This window comes from Metopolophium dirhodum, chromosome 6 (genome assembly GCF_019925205.1).
Source record: "Metopolophium dirhodum isolate CAU chromosome 6, ASM1992520v1, whole genome shotgun sequence".
Classification (NCBI taxonomy): Eukaryota; Metazoa; Arthropoda; class Insecta; order Hemiptera; family Aphididae; genus Metopolophium; species Metopolophium dirhodum.
The window spans coordinates 39,000,357-39,018,624 of record NC_083565.1 but is presented as its reverse complement, the minus strand read 5'-3'; the positions used below and the strand labels follow the sequence as shown (position 1 = coordinate 39,018,624).

At 28.3% G+C, this 18,268-nt stretch overlaps 1 protein-coding gene and 1 long non-coding RNA gene across 3 annotated transcripts; both read left to right on the top strand.

Moving 5' to 3' along the window:
- The first annotated feature begins 2,003 nt into the window (after positions 1–2,003).
- On the top strand, positions 2,004–14,269 carry LOC132946061 (kelch-like protein 2). Of its 2 annotated transcripts, none has more exons than XM_061015881.1 (11): positions 2,004–2,226; positions 10,989–11,187; positions 11,249–11,477; positions 11,550–11,725; positions 11,798–11,894; positions 12,013–12,169; positions 12,230–12,342; positions 12,403–12,708; positions 12,802–12,918; positions 13,677–13,926; positions 14,039–14,269. In XM_061015881.1, exons 2-11 carry the CDS (start codon positions 11,078–11,080, stop codon positions 14,224–14,226), a joined length of 1,743 nt encoding a protein of 580 aa, XP_060871864.1. In that variant the 5' UTR covers positions 2,004–2,226; positions 10,989–11,077; the 3' UTR covers positions 14,227–14,269. The 2 variants fall into 2 exon arrangements, with proteins under 2 accessions (XP_060871864.1, XP_060871863.1); XM_061015880.1 differs by having other exon boundaries at positions 12,802–12,942.
- A 1,299-nt stretch (positions 14,270–15,568) lies between these two features.
- LOC132946721 (uncharacterized) lies at positions 15,569–18,209 on the top strand. The gene is made up of 3 exons (XR_009664750.1): positions 15,569–16,548; positions 16,637–17,130; positions 17,202–18,209. It is a non-coding gene; the product is annotated as an uncharacterized LOC132946721 (long non-coding RNA).
- Positions 18,210–18,268: the final 59 nt, after the last annotated feature.

Below are 18,268 nucleotides of genomic sequence, written 5' to 3'. Positions count from 1 at the left end.
AGTCTTTAATAATGTAACGAAATTATGTAAAAAGTATATAATAATATTAATTAATTCTATAGATATTTTAAGTTCAAATTTGGATGGCATTTGATAATTGACTGAAGAATAACAATTCTAGTCATTTCGTTTTGATTTAATAATTTATTCCTTGATACATAAAACTTTTAAAGTAAGTAAATAATATTATATATTTTACATGCTGGATGACATTTTCAAATGCAAAGTTTTCGACAAAAATTATTTATTCAACCTACAGTCTTATTTGTAGTCGAATAATTTTTTTTAAAATAATGTTTCTCTGAACGATCCACAATTTAATATAATATAGCTATTGCAAAGCGACGTACTAAGTACAAGTAATATTTAAAAAAAATGGGATTTATAGACTAACCACGAAAACCAGTATTTTAACAATTTGTTGACATTTACGACGTAGATAATTTGGTATCTAATCTAAACCAATTACAAATTATTATTATTATTATAAACGTGATGACTGATAAGATTATATTATTATTATAATATAATATAGTAGATATTAAACACGTATTAGACAAAAATGTGCTCAGTAATAATATGCATTCAACTTTTAACATCACATAAAATAATTAAATGATTTGTTATCCACATGCATCATAGTCACACATGTATTTATTGTATTAATATTAGATTTCAAATTTGAGAGTGGCCCAAGCCAATGATACTTTAAAACAATTAAATTAAAATGTATATGTTCTTTAATTCACGCATTACATATGACTCACTATATATAAGTCATAAATAGCTATAGTAGGGTTAAAGATTTATAACGAGGAACATCGTAAAATAACACATAAAATAAATAATAGATATTATACCAGTTTCTAGATACGTGTCTGGAAAAGGTTCGGTCATGAGAACAATTTGAACAGTATACACATTTTTTATGGAGATTGCAAACGGATAATTATTTCAACTGAAATGTACCAATATCTTGTCAATCGTACCAATGGACCTGATAAAGCGATATTACTTCTGACAACTGATTTTAATTAGTTAATATGTCTACCTGAAATCGAACAGATCACTTTTTTAAAATGTAGTTCTTAAACTCCAGTTCATTTTGTTTGAATATTTAAAATGTACGACATTTTTTATGTTGATTATTCGAAAATTAAATTAAATATTCTAAAACGTGGCCTGATCGATCTGAAGTAGACATATTAACGAATTCAAATAAGTTTCCCGAAGTCTTATCGCGTCATCACTCATCAGGTCCATATGTAGAATTGACAAAAAGTACACGCAAATGAGCATACACCTAAGTTGTTTGCCGTTCACGGGGCTTAAGAAGGAAGTACTAATACACGGACGCGACCAATTCTGTTCCAACAGTGATAAAAACAACAGTGTTATTAGAAAAAAGCCAAACGAAATTTATATATTCTATGTACAATGAACCACAGGGGCGTATTTACGGGTGCGGATACGAGGACAGATCCGCCCCCATGGCTCTTTAAACACATGTGTATTATTATTTTATAATTATTATTACGTCGTAATCTGTAAGCTTAAATTCTTGTCGTCCGCCCCCTACAAAAAATACTAAATACACCACTGACGAACCATGTCTTAAAAGAGCTATAATATAATATTTGTATATAATATATTGTCCAAAATCTAAACATAATTTATATAGGTATATACACAGAATCGATTTACCAAGTTATTTCGTATTGTTATTTAAACTATCATTATAATAAAATATTATCATCATATTTTAATATTGATAACAATAATTATCATGCCGTTTAAATATATCGTTTTTTTTTTTGTATTCTTAATTCTTAATGTTTCATGATGTTATATATGATAATAATAATATGAGTATAATAATTATAATAATGATACCGATAAATAAATAAATGATGTTAATAAATGTAATCACTGTTAGATTGATTAAAAGTATATAATAACAGTTTGACACAACCGGGCAAATAATCATCGATTAGAAGCATGAATGAAGAAGTCAATAACTAGTTGCTAGTAGTTCATGGTAGACCTATAAAACCTAATCTCGAAAGACAAAGAGCATTCAGACAAAACTCAGCTCATATAGATGTTCAATATTTTAACGATATATCATAGAATTTTTTACAATTTAGCCGTGCTTTTTTCCTGCTCTTTTGAAACTAGGTACCTATGTAAAGACAACAACTACATCTCGCGCCATTTTCAACAAAGGTAAGAAATATTAATTTTTTTATGTAGGCGAGGTGACATTTTCATTTTTTTTCCGTGATTTGTTTTGTAAAACATTTAGTTTTTGTTAACATTTTCATTTAGATATATTTTCAGCTGCTGGTTGGTACCACAATAGTATATTATTACCTTTACCTGATAGTTAGAATGTATATAATATACATTTTTAATATTTTATCAAACCATTAATTTATTAATTGAAAAAAAAATATTATAATCGTGGGATATTTTAAGTGGATTGGATATATTTTATGAAATGTGCAGTATAGCTTCGACGTGGACTTATTTTAGTTTCTGAACAGACGATGAGTGTATTGATTATGAAAAATGATTATTTTTATTTATCATTTTCGAATATAAATGTTATCTTTTTATTACTTCTGGAAGTCAAAAGTAAAATGTGTCCATTTCTTTTCAAAATAACCACGGGAAAACAGAAATTTTTACGCAAAACTAGCCTTTGAAAAAATCTATTTTATTTTTTTTTGTCGTTACTCAAACGGTAAAGACTTCAAATGTTTAGTGTAAAAACTTTTAACTTTTCACCTGAAATAGACATAACACGATTTTGAACTTTTCATAATAGGTATATTGAAAAACACTACATAACAATTAATGGTTTTTAGGTTGCTTTTATAATGTTTAATGATTCACGATTTTTCGATAGGTAATGTCTACAATAATTGTTTTCAATACGAATATGTAGTATATAATAAATACAATATACGTAAATTAAATATACTATGTCTATGTGCATATTATATTTCATACTTACCTTTTATCATATACTTATACATTTAATTATATTATACTCATAGGTCATAATAATAATTAATAACGTTTAGGGCACGAGTGACGTTATCGACGTGATAATGAATATTATAATATTTATTAATGTCTATATATTAAAAAATGTTTACAATTGAATATTGATAATGGATCATTATTACTATAGTTTCTATGAAGGTCCAGATAAATTGAAAAAAAATTACGGGCCAGACAAAACTTAATTACTACCTATAAGTTAATAAATGTATTCGCTATTGCATAAAAAACACTTTTTACATCAAAAGAGTAAAAAAAACTTTGTAAATGTTAAGGACAAAAAATATTTAAACATATTTAGGCACACATTTTTAAAATGTTGTTTTTGTCTACGACTAGGAACAATGTACAATTGTTTCCTATAAAAACATTAAACTTTTTGAAATAATTCTTAGGCAAACAAACTGTACTGCTTAGGTTCGGTTAGGTTATAGTGACCATTTACGTCCAGTTTAAAACGGGATTGTCCCTTTTTTTGTCATCATCTACTCGTGTCACGGTTTTAAAAGATGGTCCTGTCTTAATCCTGTTATTTCCTTATTGTTATATTATGCGTGTAAAAAAAAAAAAATTTATGAAATAAATACAAAACAATCTGTATGTATAAAAACACTTGTCCTGGGTGGTTCATCATCGCCTAGCCAGGGAACTGCTGAAGCTTTGGATAGGAAATTTTCAGTAAATGTACTTATACTTACTATGTATAGGCGCACTAAGAAAGGATTTTTCGAAATTCGCATTTTAAAGGGTAAAAGGAGCATAAAATAGTTAATTTTTGATTAACGGTGGGCGAGGTTCGCGGTACGGCAGCCGTCGACGCGCGGTGGCTAGACGTGGCCGCCCAAATTTCCACTTCCGTGTCACCGCCGCCGACACCGCGCACCGCCGACCTGATTAATACCGAACCGAAAATAAACCGAACGACGAGCAGATATTATATAGATATGTCTCGGATACTCAACACTTTATCGACAACACGTCATTATAATATTAATTTCGATTTTAAAATACCCTGATAAAATACTGCTGCGAATCAGAATATTTTATTCCAGGCAGCAGAAAAGTCAGGATAAATTGTGAACACCATACACCATACACCGAATATTAAATAGCGAGAGTTTGAGTCTTATAGAATTGGTACATTTAACGGGCAACGAAGTGGCAGCGGGATATGTCTCGGATACTCAACACTTTATCGATAACACGTCATGATATTATTAATTTCGATTTTAAAATAACACGGCGGCATGTATCATTATTATTATGATTCTATATTATAACGCTTGCCATAATCGACGACGCACACGGGCTCTTCCAACAGGAGTAGTAGTGGGGTTAGGCATGCTGAGAGTTGTTAGTATAGATAAAAATGAATGGTTGTGTGTAGATCAGACCTCTGGGAAGAATATAGGCTAATTTAAAAAGTGTTAGATTTGTTTGTTTTTTTTATTCATCGGATTTTATACGGTTGCGTTAGGCTCTTGTATTAATTGATTATATCAATCCCCCGTGGGTGGAATTAAGTAAAATGACAAACTTGGTACAATTCTTATACTTTAGAGTTAAATCATACACTTGCGTACAAACAGCACGGGGTCCGCGATCTACCGCAGGTAGATTGCCTACCCGATAAAATACTGCTGCGAATCAGAATTTTTATTCCGGGCAACAGAAAAGTCAGGATAAATTGTGAACACCATACACCGAATATTAAATAGCGAAAGTTTGAGTCTTATAGAATTGGTACATTTAATGGGCAACGAAGTGGCAGCGGGATATGTCTCGGATACTCAACACTTTATCGATAACACGTCACTATATTATTAATTTCGATTTTAAAATAACACGGCGGCATGTGTCATTATTATTATGATTCTATATTATAACGCTTGCCATAATCGACGACGCACACAGACTTTTCCAACAGGAGTAGTAGTGGGGTTAGGCATGCTGAGAGTTGTTAGTATGGATAAAAATGAATGGTTGTGTGTAGATCAGACCTCTGGGAAGAAGATAGGCTAATTTAAAAAGTGTTAGATTTGTTTGTTTTTTTTTATTCACCGGATTTTAGTACGGTTGCGTTAGGCTCTTGTATTAATTGATTATATTAATCCTCCGTGGGTGGAATTAAGTAAAAATGACAAACTTGGTACAATTCTTATACTTTAGAGTTAAATCATACACTTGCGTACAAACAGCACGGGGTCCGCGATCTACCGCAGGTAGATTGCCTACCCGATAAAATACTGCTGCGAATCAGAATTTTTATTCCGGGCAACAGAAAAGTCAGGATAAATTGTGAACACCATACACCGAATATTAAATAGCGAAAGTTTGAGTCTTATAGAATTGGTACATTTAACGGGCAACGAAGTGGCAGCGGGATATGTCTCGGATACTCAACACTTTATCGATAACACGTCATGATATTATTAATTTCGATTTTAAAATAACACGGCGGCATGTGTCATTATTATTATGATTCTATACTATAACGCTTGCCATAATCGACGACGCACACAGGCTTTTCCAACAGGAGTAGTAGTGGGGTTAGGCATGCTGAGAGTTGTTAGTATAGATAAAAATGAATGTTTGTGTGTGGATCAGACCTCTGGGAAGAATATAGGCTAATTTAAAAAGTGTTGGATTTGTTTTTTTTCTATTCATCGGATTTTAGTACGGTTGCGTTAGGCTTTCGTATTAATTGATTATATCAATCCCCCGTGGGTGGAATTAAGTAAAATGACAAACTTGGTACAATTCTTATACTTTAGAGTTAAATCATACACTTGCGTACAAACAGCACGGGGTCCGCGATCTACCGCAGGTAGATTGCCTACCCGATAAAATACTGCTGCGAATCAGAATTTTTATTCCGGGCAACAGAAAAGTCAGGATAAATTGTGAACACCATACACCATACACCGAATATTAAATAACGAATTGAACAATGTTTGAGTATTATAGAATTGGTACATTTAACGGGCAACGAAGTGCCAGCGGGATCAGCTAGTAATGTGTAAGACACATTTCTATTAAATGTCGAAACCAAAGATATTATACAATTTTATTACAGATTGCGTGGAACGAGCGTCGATTACTGAATGAGATAATTATGTGTAAATTGTTAATAATCATGACATATCAATGTGACTGAACAAACTACAAATCTTTTCCAACAATTTAACTCGTCTGATCGTTGCAATTATTACAGAATATATACGTTTCTAGTTCTAATTAGTTTCATACTATTTTCGAACCATATTATGCAGAATAATATGGCAGCAGACATTTTGTGTTAGGTATAATATTATATAATATTGTTTTTATTTAATATTTAAATATTATATTATTGATTTGTAATCAAAGTACGAACGACAATGTAGACATGTGACAACGTACGAACACTACGAACTGTACACCGGTCTTGTTCATTAATTATGCATTTATACTGTCATCGCGTGTCGTCTCTTCTCTCTTTTAATAATTGTTGTCAATAGTAAAATTTCTTTTTTTTTTTAATTGGTTGATTTAATTTTCAATAAAGCCCTAGGTCGTTAAGATATTGACATAATGGAAAATTAGAGTGAAATTTTAGGAGCTTAGTTGTAACAAAATCAAATAGTTAATTTACCTTCATTTACCTATTTACCTACTCAAAAGTCATAATAATAATAACGTTTAGGCTCAAGTCACATCGTTGGATGTGTGACTTCATCAACGAGTTCATGATGATTATTATTCATTATTAATGTAAATTACAGTATAATATTATCTAAATGTTAAAAAAAAATTTACAACTTTTAAGTGAGGGTCCCAGATGATTTGAAAAACAAATTTCACTGACTAGACAAATTTAAATACCTACCCGTTACTTATTAGTTAGTAAATGTATTTATTTTGGTTTTAAAAACACAGTTTTAATATTAAATAACCAAGAATAACGATTTTAATTATTTTGTTGTTCCTAAAAATATTATTCGTGGGTACTTATTTAAAACTTCTCAAGTATATATACAAATATTGAAATATAATAAGTAATATGCAATTAATATAAATTCAACTTACCGGTTAATATAGTATGAAATATCCTAGGCTGCAGACAAACCGTCTCCGCTCATAATCGTTTTTCGTATACAATAATATTATATCATCGAATTAAAATTTAACACCATATTCCATAACAGTGACCCACGTCTTATAACCTACTGTTTAGCAGAGTGATATCGACTTATCCGCTTTTTTCCCATAAATGTTATTATACATTTTGTGTGTAGATATTATAATATTATAATAAATGTACAAATTCTCAAGCAAATAATCTGACAACTGTATCGCTCAGGTTATGTTAGGGACGTTAGGGAGACCATACGCGTAGTTTAAAAAGAGCTGTCCCTTTTTTATCATCATATCACGTTGTCTTTTTAAAAAAAAAAATGGTTCTGTTTTAATCCCGCTATTGTCATATTGTTCTATCATGATTTATGAGTGTAAAAAATCAATTAATGAAATAAATACAAAACAATATTATATTAATCATTATTCTATTACACTTCTAAACTAAAGTTATAAAATATAACCGTTTTCGTGGGATGAGCGTCTACCGACGAACAATAATGAATAAATATGATAAGCATCAGATAATAATGTGAAAAAGAGTATAATTTGTTAATAATTATGACATATTGATGTGCCCGAACAACCTACAAACCAATTACAACAATATAAATCGTTTGACCGTTGCAATTATAGTATCTACGTCTCTAGTTCTAATTGTATCTAATTAGTTTCATACTATTTTCGAACCATATTATGAGGAATAACATGACAGCAGACATATTGTGTTATGTTTTGCGTACAAATTCCCGTTTTTCCTGTTTTAAAAACTATTGGTCATTTTAAATTTTGACCTTTCGAATGCACCGACTAGATTCACTTTCACATCGAACAAGATACTGTTGAAGAAAATCAAAGCATTTTACTTCTCCGGACCGTGATGACAGACACAAACATTTTTAATTTTTAATTTTTTTTTTTAAAAAATACACATCATTGTAAAATCAACACATCCATCGCTCCACTCAGAATCTAAAAAATGTTTAGGAAATTTATCGGTGTTTGTTAACTAAACATTTAATAAAATTATGATTTAATAATGATTTAATTTATTTGATTTCCCTTAAAAATATTATTACAACATTATAAGGAAGCCCAGGAATGTATAAACAAGTATTTTAAAAAAATTTAAAAATCATAGTAAAAAAAATTCATACGAAATTTATTGGTGTTTGTTGATTAAACATTTAATGAAATGATGATTTAATTTATTCGATTGTACTTCAAAAATATTTTTATAATATATTATGCTCAGAAATTGTTATTCGTATAAGTACTATGAAGTTAAATCTGTCTGATTCGAATAAGACACCCACGGCTAATTACTGTTATCTAGTCGTGCCGCTTCCGATATCTATAACTTATAAATGATAATTCCAGCACACACGCACTCACACTCACATTTATTGAAATATAATTATCATCAGCAGTTAGCTAATCACTATTATTTTATAAAATGACGTATTGTTTCTCATATCGAAAACAAAAGTGCCACACTCTATTTTTTTTTTTTTCGTTTACGTTGTTCTTACTGTTTAGTGTGGTCTGTTGGTTGTGTGTATTATGTCTAAGATTGTATAAAATTATTTTTTCGTTGTAGAAATCTAAAAAGTGTTAATATTTTTGTAACGTACCTACTCGTAAACCACAGTGCAACTTTTTGTGTATCCGTTATAAGCGCGAAGATCCACTCAAAAGATTTATTATTACGTGTAGCACAGGCTCAAATAGTTTGCCAAAAGTTTGTATTAAATTGTTTGTACAACAACTATTATCAGGCAAGGCTGGGCATAAACGAGTTAAAAAGTTAATTTAATTTTAACTTTTTAACTTAACTAGTTACTTTTGGTTTTTCATTAACTTAACTGTCAACTTACTAAATGTCTTTCTTAATTAACATGAAATTTTTCATTTTAAGAAGTAAGTTAAGTTAATTTGTTTTGTTTTTAATTTTATAATATTTCACTATTTCAGTCTATTTCGTTTTCATGTCAAAAAATATGTATCGTAAATTGTTTAAAGTTAAAAATGTATATCATTCGAATCTAACTTATATGGAAATACTATATGAAGTATTAACACTATATCCTATAATTTAGTTTTGGGTTGGAAACAAATTAACCTTTTTTTAACTTAATAAAAAGTTAACAAAAAGTGTGTATTAACTTTTAACTTAACTGAGTTAACCTATAGTTAAATTAACTTTTAATTTTTAACTTTTTGTTATTGGTGCATATTAACTTAACTTAACTAAGTTAAAAAAAACATTAACTTTCCCAGCTTTGATATCAGGTACCTATATTATCAGCCAAAGGCTTAATTATTTGTATTTGTACCAGCTCTAATATTAGTTGGTAAATAAGCTTAAAAATGTAATACAAGGCCTTAAAATTATATTGTTATAATATTTGAAAAATATTAAAAATCCATATCCACAAATTGTATTTAAATCAAATTTTCACTGGTGGTTTATATTAGCATTTTCTTTACACGATAACATTTTCAAAAAATATTTATTAGTTTTGAACTGATTTTGGACATTTTCAGTTTCCAATTGTATAAGTTTTTTTTTCTATGAATAACAATAAAATTGTTTTCGTTCGGAAGCTGGAAAATTAAGCACAAGGATCCTAATAATATATTGTTACACTGACATTTGCAAAATATAAATAGATAGAATTTTTTTAAAAACCTATTTCTTACGCATTTAAAGTTCAAATCTTGACAAAATAGGTAAAATCACGACAATTTGAAAATTATTTTAAGTTAGAAATTCATAACATTTTTCTTTTAAAATTTAATATTTGAAAATGTAATACAAGTAGGTAATATCGATTTTCTTATATTCTTGTAATTCAAAAACGAATAACCGTAGATACATGGAATTTACACAATATTTTTAATTTATCAATTACTATACCAATTTTTAAATTTTTTTTTTTCTATAATTGCCAATATACAATTTTATTCGTTGAGTCAAAAAGTGTGAAAATGTAATACTAATTAATTAATTTAAGGATCCTGATAGGTTCCTAAAACAGTTCACAAATATTAAAAATACGTATGCATCATTTTTTTTACAAGCATTTCAATTTTAAATTTCAACAAAATGTATCAAATTTAAAATTCAAAAATTGTTTTATATTAAATATATTTATAGAATGTTCAACTTTTATAGCCAAGGATTGAAAATTTAAAACAAGCTTTCACGTATATAGGTTATATATAAATTACTTTAAACACAATAATGTCATCAATTAATATAATTAGTAATACGATAGGCTGACTGACCGTCTTCGCTTCTACGTTTTCTTATACATGATAATATATTATAATGATATTATATTAATGAATAAAAATTTGACACAATCCATTAGTACGGTGACCCACTTGTAACCTGCTGTATGTCAGTATGTACTTATGGTTATAATATTTTTTATTATTTAAATTTAAAATAATAAAATGATTTTAACAATTTAAGATTTTAATATTATTGAATAACAACTATTTGATGTTTTTAGTAGGTTTTAGTACCTACCTAAAGTACATTTTAATATAATTTGTATTTTTATATTTTAAAAAATCCATTTTACATTATTGCGATTTTAATTTCTAGCTAAATTATAATTTACGTGTTTTTTATACTCGTCGGTACACGCAGATGTACCACACTAAAATCAAAACGAAAAACCTACTCATGAACAATATTATAGACCTGATAGTTTTTATTAATTTTAATTTTAATTTAATTTCAAATATATATAAAAACAATGTCGATTTTGATATTATTTTTTATTACACAGAGGACTGTAAATGACTTCAAAATCAATTTTAAGATAACATTTTAGACCTACCTGGGTTTTCCAAGTACCGGACATATTTACTATTAGCAATGCAAAATACAAAGCAAATCCCGGAACCCAGTCGATGTGAACTAGCTAAATACGAGTATAAGAAATCATCGTACGGGGAGATTTACGATGTGCTACAATCATTAAGGAAGTATGTATAGTAAGTAGTTTTAAGTGCTCGATAAGTATTAGTAACACGTTTTTGTTTTTAGAGATAAGATTCTTTGTGATATTAAACTAGAAACAGATGACGGTGAAGTTATATTCGGCCATAAAGTGGTTCTAGCATCGGCTAGTCCATATTTCCTTGCAATGTTCACGAATTTTTCAGAAAAGAATCAAGATCAGGTTGCTATCAGGCAGTTGGACTCTAGTGCCCTACAACTCTTAATAGACTTTGTTTATTCTGGGGAAATCTCGATCACTGAAAAAAATGTACAGGTAATAATAAATAATTTTTTTCATTTATTATAAAAGACAAAATTGTTTATTTTGTATTTTGTTTATTTTTAGGTTCTGTTGTCAGCATCAAATCTTTTGCAGTTACAAGAAGTCAAAAACGCATGTTGTGATTTTCTACAGGCACAACTATGTCCTACCAATGTTGTTGGGATAGTTGCTTTAGCTGATTTACATGACTGTACAAAATTGTTAACAAGTTCAGAATTATATATGCAACAACACTTTTCGTACGAAATATTATTGATTATTATGATTCTATAAGGAAATTGTGTTTATTATTGTTATAATATGATTCTTAGAGACGTGGTAGAAGGAGAAGAATTCCTGTTTTTGTCATATGAACAAATGGTTAAGTTGATCGCCAGTGAGGAACTTACAGTTCCATCTGAAGAAAAAGTATGCAATTTAAAATTGATAATTGTTATATTTTAGTACCCATTACGGATGGGAAATTTAAGTAACCTGCTTACATAAATATAGTATAATTAATTTATAAGTATATTGTTTGTTGTAGATATTTGAAAGTGTTATTCGATGGGTAAAACATGATTTGGATTCCAGAAAACCAATTTTGCCCAAATTAATGGAACATGTCCGTTTACCATTAACATCAAAATATTACATATTAAAAAATGTAGTTGACGAACCTCTTCTTAACAATTGTTTTAAATGTAAGTTTATTATGATTTTTACGGATTAATTTATATTTTATATATTTTTAATTTTTTAAGGTAAAGATTACGTATTTGAAGCATTACGTTTTCATTTACTTAAGTCAGAAGAACTTATAACAATTCCACATAACATCCGGACAATACCTAGGCAGCCTGGTGGTACACATAAAGTATGATTCTATTATAATTAATTTTTCTTTCGAATATATTTAACGATTTAATTATAACAGGTTATTTTAGCTGTTGGTGGAGCAGGGTCCAATAACGAAATATTGGATAGTACAGAATGGTATGACCCAAAAATCAATCAATGGCAGCCTGGACCAAAAATGATTACACCAAGTTGTGCTGGTGGTCTAGCTGTAGTAAATGATAATTTTGCGTTATATTTGGGTGGTACAAATTTTGTATCAATTTTTCAATCTGCTTATGGGCTAAATTTATCTTCAGAATCTCCTAATTGGACACCAACCTACAACATGTTAGTTAAACGACAAAGTTTTGGTGTTTGTGTGATAAATAAATATATATACGCCGTAAGTTATATTGAATTATAAATTATTATTTTATTAGTAATTTCTGTTATAATGTATGTACTAACATAATATAAATTATATAATAAATTGAAGGTTGGCGGCAATGATGGTGAAAATTTTTTAAGCAGTGCAGAAGTTTTTGACTGCAGAACTCGAGAATGGCATACGATATCTAATATGTCTACTAGACGAGCTGGTCATGGGCTTGGAGTACTGAATAATCTTTTATATGCTGTAAAATGTTTATTAGCTTATGATATTAAATTTGTAATAGGTACATTTGTTATAATTGTAATCGGAATAAATAAAGTCCCCTGAGAAAAGTCACGGAATATGTTACCAAAAGAAAATATTTTTATAACTTAAAATTTTTAAATTAACATTTAAATAATATACTAATTAAAATATTTGTTCAAATACCAGCTTAGTCCAATCATTTATTAATTACATGGAAACTGACTTTTTAATTGGCCGACTAACTATAGTAGGTATATATTTTGGCATTATTAAAACTGTATTATTTCAGTTCACAATTGTGTAGGTAGTTTTGATGGTTTATCAAAGAAGAAATTGATTTTTATTACGATTAATGTTGTACCTAGTTGGCCTTGTTGTATTAGTTCAGTATAAAATTGTGTTTTTCAGTTCCATGCATAACGTATTAACGTTCTTCTAAAAAAATAATCCAAATAATGTTATTAGTTAATTATATTGTTTATGCTTGAAAAGTTGAAAATTATAATACAAACTATGTAAATGTTAATGTCTTGATTTTAAATTTCTTATAATTGTTGAATTCATACAATATTAAATTTGATATAACAAATTAACTATTAATAAATGTATTAGTTCATAAATATGTATTCAATCACTGTCATTAAAAAAAATGCTTTATTGTACTCTGTAGATTTTACAATAAGGGATTTTTATCTGCAAGCTGTATTAATTGAAATGTGTATTCTGTATAGGTAGGTGGTTCTGATTCAGGGCGTAGATTCAACTCCGTCGAATGTTACCGTCCCAGTCTTGATAAATGGACACCAATTGCAGACATGTGTGTACGTCGCGCTGGAGTGGGTGTTGGAGTTTTGAATGGTGTACTGTATGCTGTGGGTGGTTGGGATGGTGCTCAGATTTGGAGTAGTGTCGAAGCATACAGACCAAGTACAGGAGTTTGGTCAACTATTCCGGACATGCATTTGAGTCGACGCGGTGCCGGTATAACTACTCTTTTTATATATCTTAACTATTATTGTATATTTATTATTTATATTTGTATGAACCATATTTTTTTAAATATATTTCATTTAAGTTTACCTTCCTAATATAGCTGTAGCTGTATTAGGTGGTTTGTTGTATGTCATCGGTGGTCACGACGGAGCTTCTATTTTAGATTCTGTAGAATCTTACAACCCTAAAACTAATACCTGGACCATGATCACAGCGTCAATGAATGTGCCAAGGAGATTTGCAAGAGTTGTAGCCATTGATAGGCCACGATATATTAAAACCTGTTAGCGTTCATATTATTTTTTTGATTCAATATATTATTACGTTCTCATTTTGTATAAAAGTATCTTTTTTATTTTTCTATTTATTTTATAGTGTTTGAATGTTTTATATGAAAAGGTTTTTTGTAACTACACTATAAATGTATAGCCAATGATAGGCCACCATAATTCGATGCCTAAGAGGCCAAAAGTTGTACCAAAGTACCAAAATAATTTTAAGTCTATTGGACTGATCGTATATGAATAAATCCTTATATAAATATCAAGCGGACAAATTAAACAAGTCCGGAGTTGTTAGTTTTGCCAAAACCGATTGATTCAATATCTCGGACTTGAAACGTTTTAGATAACATTGACTGTGTGCATGTAAAAAATTAATATATCCAGACGTACTTGTAACATGTAATATTTGGACTGAAATAAAAACACGGGATAACTAGTACCGAAGGGCCATATAGAATGTGAGGTGATGAAATATATGTATATATATATATATATATAATATTTACGCACTCCTTTTACACACACACACGCGACACATACAACACATAAAATATAATGTTCAACACCTCTCCGTTTTGTAAGACGTTTCACACATCGAACACCTAATTCGATGATTCGTCTCTGATATCGGAAACATTCGTTTGTATTAATTTAATAATAATGTGACTTCATCCATATAGTATATCCATAGTATCTAATGTAGAATACATTTTTTATAAGCTAATCGATATTAATCAATATAAATAGAAAGCTACATTCCCAATAGATATAATTCTTAAATAATCGAATCGTAAATAAGCGATTGTCGCAATGTTAGAGGAAATAATAATATATATAGGTAAGTTATGGGATTAAATATAATATTATACAACGTCTCACGTTTCTATAGTGGTGTGGGATAGGTAATTTTAATGTTAATCACATTATTAACTCATCATCACAATAAAATCTTAACTTATTATTGCGTTGTTATTGTTGTTATCGGTTTCTAATGGTACCCTCCCCCCCCCTCCCATCGCATTCTACTAAGTATTGAAATGTAATATACTTAGGTATACCACGTTCCAGTAAACACATTAACGAATTAAAAAAACCATCATCAAGAGTAAAATAAATAAATATTCCTGAATAGACATTCTTATCTTTTTGAATTCGCATTAGACAAAATTAACGATTTGCATTTTATTATAATATTATGTTGATTTATTTATTGATGCACGTACATATAGACCCAATATATGTATTTATTTATATTGATAATTTATAGTAGGTAATATGAAAAAAATGTTTTTTAGGTAGTTATTTAATTGTATTTACTGTTATTTACATATATATACAGGGTGATTCAAAATTTATGTTACAGCCATTTTAACATATAAATATTCAAATTAGAGAAAAATGTATGATAAAAAAGTTTTTTGATTTAGAAACATCTATTATGATTTCACAATTTTGTAATTGTTAACAACATTTTAGGGCGGTTTTGGGGGGTCAACTTTATAAATTCAAATAGAAACCTATACTTTTTTTGCAATCATAATGTGGGGGAATTTTTTTAATGAATTTTAGTGAATGAACAACATTAATTAATGCAAAGCTCTATGCTTGAGAGCTATTTACAAATTTTAGAAATTGCAATAAATTGACCCCATGCCAACAAGTAGGTAGCTAATAGTGTCACTACTATCAACTCGTTTACAACTACTGTCATACCCGTTAACCTATTCATAGAAAAAAGAGATAAACCACTGCACTATCAATCGTCAACCACCTCGTAAGCATTAATCATACTCAAAAGGTGATATCCTTAATATAACTTATAATGAGTAATGACCATTGACCGATAAGCAGAATATTGTTCGTTTCGAATATCGATAAGTACCTACGAGTGGCAGCGATTACTACAGAACCCACGGCTTATAATATCTATGCTTATTACCTTTTGATATAACTTCACACAGTGATACCGCAAAATAAATTAAATTAAGTTAATTCTGTGGTCACTGGTCACACTAAAAAGCTAACCTTAAACTGTTTCATTGTTGTATTCTAAATTCTAATATAATATGATAACTGATAAGTATTCAAATATTTAATATTGTATATTGTATAAGACTCACCATCGCATATTCGCAATCCGTATAACTTAAATTTGAATTTGAAAATATATGTAATAAATAATATGTGGAAATGCGTTTTTTATAATACTGTAATTTTTAAAGTATTTCATTTATAAATAATCCAATTTAAAATATGCTATAATTACTGGTATTATGCAAGCAAATTGGATACTTGGTTACTATAGAATACTTTTGCAACATTTTTGGTAAGTTTCCTTGAAATTGAGCAGTTAAAAATCAATGAATATTTATTAAGATTATAACCTTATGCTTTATAATCTGTTTTTCTTTTAGTCGAATCTGTTATTCTGGATAAAATACAATTTTTATTTAAATATTGTACCTATACATATGGATCACTTAAATTGTCTGTTGCTTGCGGAGAAAATGTGTCACTTGCACAGTTGTACAGTAAGAAACAACACTTCATAAAGAGTGATAGGTTTCTGGTTATTTACAAGCAAACACAGTTATAGAAAAAAATACCAGTGAAGCAAGTATGAGTGTTTTATTATACAATATTCATTGAAAAATAACATAATCAAGCTACATAATAATACAATACAAACACCCAAGACAACAGACATCTTGGACACTGTCTATAAGAATTATTATTTTAATATTTCCTATTCAAATTCTGGGGATTCTACATTTCAATACAAATATAACCCAGATTTCAATAAGCAAGTTTCAACACAAATTTTCAAAATATGCATTGATATAATGAAAAATAATAATACTTTATTTTCATGATATATTAATTATGGATTGACAATAGAATAAAATAAGTATGTATGAACATTTTTAATTAAAAACTTAGTTTAATTTTTAATACTTTTTTTAAATTTTTTATATTTAGCTAGTAAATTTAAAGTTAACTCATCAAAATAAAATTCTCACACACAAAACCTACAATTGCAAACAAATGATTTGGAAAGACACCTTGAACATGTTAGACTGGTGAATGTGATACAAATTTTTCTTCAACATTATATGGGAAAAACAAAATTTCATAATAATGGGCAGGTTCAATCAAATCAAGATAACTTACTTTTACCTTTGACAAAATTTTAGTTGATAATTAATTTTATATATTTAAAATGTGTAACTAAATATTGAAGCATTATTATAATAACTATTTCTTATAAGTAGGGCTAAGAGTTTTTTTTTTTTTTAATACTAATATTGTTTGTTTAACTTTGATGTTCAAACAATTTCATCTTATACCTAATCTAACACTTAATAAAAAAAAATAATAAGTAATAAAGATAGTAATAAAGACTGAAGTCATGATAAAAGATATATGAAAAGCTTATATTTTATAGTAAAAATCAATGATTTTTAAATGATAATTATAATTTAACTCTTAAAATTAATAAGTAAAATAGTCAAGATTAAAGACATTTACAAAAATATAGATTTTAGAGCAACAATTAATAGTTTCTTAAATATTAAAAATCTCTAGCCCTATTTATATATTGTATTATAGAATTATTAAAAATGTACTTTAATTTGTATGATCTTATCTAGGATTTTGGATATGTTCATTTTTGATATTTTTTATTAGTTTTGGTCTTACCCGAATTTTGTTATAATTAGCATTATGGAAATTTGGCCGAAATCTACTAAAGATCTCAATTATCGATGTGTTCATTATCTTTGATAAGTTAATATTAAATTAAAGTCCATTGTTCGGTTATTTTCTAAGATCGTATATGGTCTATTCACACAAGTAAGATAATGTTAAGAATAACGATTTGTTGTACAATTTATTTTTACATAATATAAATTACTATGTATTTATAATAAGTGTTCAAATTGTCTTCCTCTTTGATTAAAACATATATTTAATCTTTTTTGGAAGTTATTCATACTGGCTTCTTTTATTACTTCTGGTGGAATATTCTTGCATTCAGTTATAATTCT

Excerpts from the sequence above, each read along its gene's own strand:
- LOC132946061 (XM_061015880.1), top strand. The coding sequence starts at position 11,078 with ATGCAAAATACAAAGCAAATCCCGGAACCCAGTCGATGTGAACTAGCT. Across the intron at positions 11,478-11,549 it reads TCACTGAAAAAAATGTACAG|GTTCTGTTGTCAGCATCAAA; the intron begins GTAATAATAAAT and ends GTTTATTTTTAG. Across the intron at positions 12,343-12,402 it reads AGCCTGGTGGTACACATAAA|GTTATTTTAGCTGTTGGTGG; the intron begins GTATGATTCTAT and ends TAATTATAACAG.